The sequence below is a fragment of the Entelurus aequoreus genome, linkage group LG10 (assembly GCF_033978785.1).
Source record: "Entelurus aequoreus isolate RoL-2023_Sb linkage group LG10, RoL_Eaeq_v1.1, whole genome shotgun sequence".
Taxonomy (NCBI): Eukaryota; Metazoa; Chordata; class Actinopteri; order Syngnathiformes; family Syngnathidae; genus Entelurus; species Entelurus aequoreus.
This window is the reverse complement of record NC_084740.1, coordinates 39,579,473-39,587,911: the sequence shown is the minus strand read 5'-3', so window position 1 is coordinate 39,587,911 and position 8,439 is coordinate 39,579,473. Positions and strand designations below refer to the sequence as shown.

The 8,439-nt window shown below is 38.7% G+C and overlaps 1 protein-coding gene across 1 annotated transcript in view; it reads right to left on the bottom strand.

Annotated features, from left to right (window-relative positions):
• Nucleotides 1-331: 331 nt before the first annotated feature.
• Nucleotides 332-8,439, bottom strand: part of rffl (ring finger and FYVE-like domain containing E3 ubiquitin protein ligase) — a 19,590-nt gene continuing 11,482 nt past the window's right edge. The window contains exons 5-6 of the mRNA XM_062060837.1: nucleotides 1,018-1,231; nucleotides 332-951 (exon numbers count right to left, since the gene is read on the bottom strand). Of these exons, the coding sequence (XP_061916821.1) occupies nucleotides 767-951; nucleotides 1,018-1,231 (399 nt within the window). The 3' untranslated portion in view covers nucleotides 332-766. The remainder of the gene's footprint in view (nucleotides 952-1,017; nucleotides 1,232-8,439) is intronic.

The following is an 8,439-nucleotide window of genomic DNA, read 5'->3' as shown; positions in this document are numbered from 1 at the left end:
ACTTCCATTATCCGCATCTTCCAAGCGTTTTTTTCATCTTTAAAATCGTAAACAAACGCGTGTGTTCTCGTGTCTCATAATGATTGTGAACTACAAGCAAAATTCCCAAAAAAGTGCAGTTCTCATGTGGTAAATTTCTAAAAAAAAACAACCATGTTTTAATTGTCATGAGGTATTTTGTGTAGAATTTTGAGGACACAAATGAATGTATTCCATTTTGGAATAAGGCTGTAACCAAACGAGGAACAACACGCTGCATAAAGTCGCCCAGAAGTTTGCGTTGGTCGGCTGAACTTTTGCTTTGTAATAATGAGATTGTGACAAAAGAAAATAAAGAAAGTGGATTTAATTTATTAGACTTGCATGTTAGCATCAATCTTTTGATCGTCAAGTTTGAGTGCTGAGAAAGAAATATTTACAAAATGCGTTTAGTACAAAAGGAGCGAGGAGACGAGGAGACGAGGAGAGGCGTTCAGGCGCCTCGGAACATTTTCACTTTGTTTCAAGTCATTCCAAAAAAATAAAGTTCTCGAGTGCAACTTTGTCACGTCTTCAGCGCAAAGGAACGCGCGGTCCTGGTTAGCCGAGCGGAGGTTATTTACATTCAGGATGTTAGCGGCGCGGCGCGAACGCTCGTTAAAAAAAGACGAGGGGTCTTGCAAACAGGTCAAAGGTCGAGATAGCCCTGTCCTCCACAGCCCTACAAAATAAAAGCCTGCTGCGTCTTTGGAGGGGACGGCTGCCTTGGTACCTGCGCGGTGTGGCCTCAGGAGCGGAAGACGTGCACGGCCCTGATGACGTACTGCCGGCAGATGGGACACTCGTTCATCCTCTTGCCGCACTTGGTGCAGGTGATCATGTGACCGCACTCCAGCAGGACGCAGTCGATGGGCGCGTCCATGCAGATCCGGCAGATGTTGCCTTCCGGGCTGGGGAGCTCGCCCTCAGGTACTGGGGAAGGGAGAGGCGGTGGGAGGTGAGCGGAGGTGCAGAGCGGGCGTGCGTGCGGCGACTCACCCGACAAGGTTTGGTGGTCCTGGAAGAGGCGCGTCACTCGCTCCATCAGCTCCCACTTCTCGCAGCAGCCTTTGTAGTTGACAAAGTTCCGGGCCAGGATTTCCTTCAGCTGCCGCACGCTCAGAGCCTCGATGTCGTCCACGCTGGTCAAGTCCGACAAGGACGCCCTGCGGCCCGGGACGCCCCCCGCCTCCTCCTCCTCGGGGTCCGATCCCTGGACAGAGGTCGGACCTTTCACTTTGGAGCGCCGCGCTCAATGGCGACCAACAAGCAGCCGTTGATACCATCCAAATACTGGCATCGATACCAATTAGAGATGTCCGATAATTTCGGCCGATAAATGCTTTAAAATGTAATATCGGAACTTATCGGTATCGTTTTTTAATTTTTTATTAAATCAACATAAAAAACAAGATACACTTACAATTAGTGCACCAACCCAAAAAACCTCCCTCCCCAAAAAATAGAGATGTCCGATAATATCGGCCGATAAATGCTTTAAAATGTAATATCGGAAATTATCAGTATCATTTTTTTTTATTATCGGTATCGTTTTTTTAATTAAATCAACATAAAAAACACAAGATACACTTACAATTAGTGCACCAACCCAAAAAACCTCCCTCCCCCATTTACACTCATTCACACAAAAGGGTTGTTTCTTTCTGTTATTAATATTCTGCTTCCTACATTATATATCAATATATATCAATACAGTCTGCAAGGGATACAGTCCGTAAGCACACATGATTGTGCGTGCTGCTGCTCCACTAATAGTACTAACCTTTAACAGTTAATTTTACTCATTTTCATTAATTACTAGTTTCTATGTAACTGTTTTTATATTGTTTTACTTTCTTTTTTATTCAAGAAAATGTTTTTAACTTATGTATCTTATTTTATTAATTTTTTTAAAAAGGACCTTATCTTCACTATACCTGGTTGTCCAAATTAGGCATAATAATGTGTTGATTCCACGACTGTATATATCGGTATCGGTTGATATCGTTATCAGTAATTAGAGTTGGACAATATTGGAATATCAGATATCGGCAAAGAGCCATTATCGGACATCCCTAATACCAATATCAATCAATCAATCAGTCTTTATTTATATAGCCCTAAATCACAAGTGTCTCAAAGGGCTGTACAAGCCACAACGACATCCATGGTACAGAGCCCACATACGGGCAAGGAAAAACTCACCCCAGCGGGACGTCGATGTGAATGACTGAGAAACCTTGGAGAGGACCGCATATGACCCCTATAGGGTCGGCAACCCGCGGCTCTAGAGCTGCATGCGGCTCCTTAGCGCCACCCTAGTGGCTCTCTGGAGCTTTTTCAAAAATGTATGATAAATGGAAAAAGATGAGGGGAATAAAATATATTTTTTGTGTTAATATGGTTTCTGTAGGAGGACAAACATGACACAAACCTCCCTAATTGTTATAAAGCACTCTGTTTATATTAAAGGCCTACTGAAAGCCACTACTACCGACCACGCAGTCTGATAGTTTATATATCAATGATGAAATCTTCACATTGCAACACATGCCAATACGGCCGGGTTAACTTATAAAGTGACTAGGGATGATACTCGAAACCGGTTTTCCCGGTTGTTTGATAAGAAAAGAACCGAGTCCTCGGACTCGAATCCCTTTTTGAGAACCGGTACCCGTTATCGAGACCACTATAGTAAAGGAAAAGAGTTGATTCTTTATTCGAATCCCGTCCCGACCAGAAATGCTCCGTGAGACATCACAATAAATGACGTCACGTAGCTCAGTCATTAGGCGCAGATAGCGAAAGCAGGAAAACAATGGACGGGAAAAAGCGCTCCAAGGTGTAATAAAGTTCAAAACAAAAGCTATAATCCATTGAATAACTTTACTGAGAGATTTTAGCAGGGTAAAACACATGACGAACACTTTTACGACCAACCGGAAACATAGCAACGCACCTCCTTTACGGCAGCTGTCGCAACGTTCTTAAAACAACCGCAGCACATACATATATATATACAACATATCTCCCTTTTTTAACTTTTGTTTTTCTTTCCTTGTAAACAGAACAAAATCACACTGTACATGTGTTGTCTGTCTAATTATAAATAATGCAGACAAGGCGTGTTGGCTGAGTTCTTGACGTTTACTTTCACAGCGTGGCAACATGCAACACTTTTCGGGGTTACCGCGCATGCTCGTAACTCCCGTTGCATGCTGGGTAGTGTAGTTGTTATATTCTTTAGCTCATAACATTTTTCCCCCATAAAGAAATAATGTTAACTCAATAAAGTGTATTTCTTTTTTTAGCTTTAACTTTTCATTTATTAGCATTGTAACCACATTTGCAAATAACTTTTCTCTTCATAGAATGTTCTTTCAATAAAGAAATAAAGTGCAAAAATGTCAAAGCATCATAAACAGTTATGTCAAATAGCAGCAGAAGTGCACTTTTTGGAGAGCTGTATTAGTTGCAGTTTTGTGCCCAAGGGACTGATTTTATTTAACACTATATTATTATTTATACACCTATAGTGATCACAGAGACAGCTTGTTTCTGTGTTACTGTATATATTTGTTTCTCTGAAAAATCCCACTTAATATACTTTGGGTAACAACAGTCAATATTTATTTTATTTTATTTTTTTAGGTGGGTAACAGTCAATATTTATTTACCGTAATTTCCGGACTATAAGCCGCTACTTTTTCCCCTCGTTCTGGTCCCTGCGGCTTATACAACGGTGCGGCTTATATACGGCCTGTTCTTCTCCGGCACCGACGAAGAGGATTTCGGTGGTTTTAGTACACAGGAGGAAGACGATGACACAATGATTAAAGACTGACTTTTCATATACCGGTAGGCTGGTTATTTTGATAACGTACAGGCGAGCACTTTGTATTACTTTGCACCGTTTTATTATTTGTACTCTGCATGAATGCTGTTCGCCATGTCAAAGATGTGAAAGTTTGATTGAATGATTGAAAGATTTATTGTTAATAAATGGGACGCTTTGCGTTCCCAAACAGTCATCTCTGTCCCGACATTCCCTTCCGTGGTAGCAGGAACCCCTATATACTACGCTAATTACACATCAAAACCCTGCGGCTTATAGTCGGGTGCGGCTTATATATGGAGTAATCTGTATTTTCCCCTAAATTTAGCTGGTGCGGCTTATAGTCAGGTGCGGCTTATAGTCCGGAAATTACGGTATTTATTAGATTTAATTTTTTTATTATATAATAAAAGTGAGCTTTTGTTAAACCAAATATTGTGTGTTTTTTTCCATATACAACAACCTATCTGGACTCGATAAGAGAATCGATAAGGAATCGGTTCGATAAGAGGATTCGATAATAGGCTCGAACTCGATAATTCCTTATCAAACATCATCCCTAAAAGTGACATTTAAAATTTCCCGGGAAATATCCGTCTGAAACGTCGCGGTATGATGACGTATGCGCGTGACGAAGTCAGTATAACGGAAGTTATGGTACCCCGTAGAATCCTATACAAAAAGCTCTGTTTTCATTTCATAATTCCACAGTATTCTGGACATCTTTTGCAATTTGTTTAATGAACAATGAAGGCTGCAAAGAAGACAGTTGTAGGTGGGATCTGTGTATTAGCAGCGGACTACAGCAACACAACCAGGAGGACTTTGTTGGAGAGCAGACGCGCTAGCCGCCGACCTCACCTTGACTTCCTACGTCTCCGGGCCGCCAAACGCATCGGGTGAAGTCCTTCGTCCTTCCGCCGATCGCTGGAACGCAGGTGAGCACGGGTGTTGATGAGCAGATGAGGGCTGGCTGGCATAGGTGGAGAGCTAATGTTTTTAGCATAGCTCTGTGCGGTCCGGTTGCTAAGTTAGCTTCAATGGCGTCGTTAGCACAGCATTGTTAACCTTCGCCAGCCTGGAAAGCATTAACCGTGTATTTACATGTCCACGGTTTAATAGTATTGTTGATTTTCTATCTATCCTTCCAGTCAGGGGTTTATTTTTTTTGTTTCTATATGCAGTTAAAGCACGATGCTATCACGTTAGCGCGTAGCTAAAGCATTTCGTCGATGTATTGTCGTGGAGATAAAAGGCACTGAATGTCCATTTCGCGTTCTCAACTCTCATTTTCAAGAGGATATAGTATCCCAGGTGGTTTAAAATACAAATCCGTGATCCACAATAGAAAAAGGAGAAAGTGTGGAATCCAATGAGCCAGCTTGTACCTAAGTTACGGTCAGAGCGTAAAAAAATATGTATTTCACTGCATTCTAGTCCGTCACTCTAACGTTCCTCGTCCACGAATATTTCATCCTCGCTCAAATTAATGGGGTAATCGTCCGAATCGCTCTAGCTGCATTGAAAACAATACGAAAATATGAGGGAGCGAACAACTGACAACGTCACGCTACTTCCGGTAGGGGCGAGGTTTTTTTTTTATCAGAGACCAAAAGTTGCGAACTTTATCGACGTTGTTCTATACCAGGGGTCACCAACGCGGTGCCCGCGGGCACCAGGTCGCCCGTAAGGACCAGATGAGTCGCCCGCGGGCCTGTTCTAAAAAAATAAAATAAAAATAAAAATAAATAAATAAATAAAAATAAAAAAATGTCGTTTTTTTTTTTTTTAAATTAAATCTACCTAGAAAAAACACAATATACACTTTCAATCAGTGCATCAACCCAAACAACCTCCCCCATGCACACTCATCCACACCCACTCACACAAAAGGGGTTATTTCTTTCTGCTACCAATATTCTGGTTCCCACAACATAGACAACACATCTGCAAGGGACACAGTCCCTGAAGCACACATGATTGTATAGGCTGCTGGTCCACTAACATTTTCCTTAATTACTATTTTTAATGTAATTATTTTTATATTGTTTTACTTTCTTTTTTATCCAAGAAAATGTTTTTTAATTATTTATCTTATTTTTTTTTATTTTTTTAAAAATGGCCTTATCTTCAACAGACCAGGTTGTCAATGAAATTAGATTTGTTTAAAGGGTTTTTTAAACCAGGCCCAGTCCAGATAATGTCCAAATCGGACTCAGCAACACACACCTTCATTCATGTACACAGAAAAAAATTAGGGAACACAACAGATTGCATATAATTTATAAACAAAATTAAATTTTCAAAATAAGCATTTATGTACAGTCCAGATTATGTCCAGGTCACTCAAATTAGGGAACACAACAACAGATATAATATAATCTATAAACATAATTATACTTTCAAAATAAGCCTTTGAGGACTTCTCATCTTTTTTTTAAATGTTTTTTGGCATCATTATCGTTTTCAACCATGTAACTTTCTAAAGTTAGAAAATACTGAATAAATGTTTTAAAGAAAGTAATACTAAGTGAATATCTGTTTTTGGCCTTAAAAATAAACATTTTACCGAGTACTATAATTAAATTGACTAAATCATGATTGTCAATGAACTCTCCTAAAATAACAGAAACCACATTAAGCTTCATAAACAAACCAATCCTTAAACACATTTTTTCAACTTCCACCCAAAACAAAGACACAATATGACAATACCAAAACAAATGCAGGGCGGATTCAGGCTCCTGACAACAAAATCGGCAATCATCTGACTCTGTCATATTCAAAAAAGTCCTCCCATTTTCCATTTGTGTTGTATGAGGCAGCCTTCAAAGATTTCTTTATTAAAAAAAAAATTATATATTTTTCTATTTATTTTAGTTCCTTTTTGCCAACTAGAATTTCTTATTAGAGGTTTACAAACTAATAATTTAGTAGTTCCATAATTAATCATTTGTTTCCATCTTTTCCCAATTACTCCAGTTAGTTGATAAAATGAAAAGCTTGAGCAAGCATCACCATACATAGCTCTAAATTCATCATACTTCATAATTTTACCATTCTCATTGATAATATCATTGACAAAAATGATTCCTCTTTCAAACATATTTTTCCAAAAGAAAGGCTTTCCATCTATTACAATATTAGAGTTCATCCATATTAACTGCTGCAAAATATCGTCTCTTTTTTCTGGCACATAAAATTGAAAACACCACTATGAGTGGATTGTTTCCTTTATGAACCCCGCCATGTTTCCCAGCAGACTCTCTGGGAGGGGATCACTTGTAAAAAAGGATACAATTTCTTTTGATACAGTACATGTTTTTTGTCCAACAGGACATTTGTGTACCACTCAATGTTTAAATACATCTTTGGAACAATTGATGCTTTTAAAGACAGACACATAGCTTCAAGGTTGAGAAGTTTCAGGCCCCCATATTCATACTCTTTGTACAAAACCTTTCTTTTAATCTTTTCTGGTTTGCCGTTCCAGACAAAATCGAAGACCCTCCGCTCATAAATCTTAAAAAAGTTTTGTGATGGAGCTGGTAATGACAAAAACAAATAAATAAATTGAGGAATAATTAACGAGTTGGCAATAGACATTTTACCATACAAGGTTAGGGATTTCCCTTTCCATAATTGCATAATTTTGTCCAGCTTTCTTAGTCGATTATCATAATTTACTGAGCCTAGATTTTCCAGATTTTCTGGGACAACAACACCAAGTATGTTAACTGGTCCATCTGTCCACAAAACAGGCACTTTGCATTCCATTCGAAAGGACGTTCCCTTTAGATTTCCGATCCTTAACATTTTACATTTATCATAATTAAGCTTAAGGCCAGATTGCTGTGAAAATATGTCCAAAAGATTAAGAAGGCTCCGCAAACAATGAGGAAAAATCTTATCTTTGTGAATCAGCCTTTTCTGACATGAACTTCATCAAGAACAAACACAGAACACGCCTCACTGATGCACATCTGCAAGACTCACTCAGAGTTGCAGTGTCAAGTTACACACCAGAGTACAACACACTAGTTAACAGCATGCAATGCCAGGCTTCCCACTAACTGACAAAGAAACAGATAACAGATTTGGTGTCCAGTTCAAAGTGTGACATGATTTAAAAATGTGAGAGTTTACTTTTGTATTTTACATGAGTTATTTGTACAAACATGGTGCAAAGTAATTCATGATTTGTTAAAAAATGTTAGTGGCTATCTAGTTAAAATGGGATATTGTGATTTCACAAGACTGTCTTAGAAGTGATCATTTGAAAATGTTCAATTTGAAAAATGTGCACTTAGAGAAAATATAAAAATAAAGTGTTGCATATTGATATTTATCTGTTTCTATATATATTTATTGTGAGAAATCATTAAGATGATCAGTGTTTCCACAAAGATAAATATCATTAATTATTAATAATAACAGAGTTAAAGGTAAATTGAGCAAATTGGCTACTTCTGGCAATTTATTTAAGTGTGTATCTAACTGGTAGCCCTTCGCATTAATCAGTACCCAAGAAGTAGCCCTTGGTTTCAAAAAGGTTGGTGACCCCTGTTCTATACTAAATCCTTTCA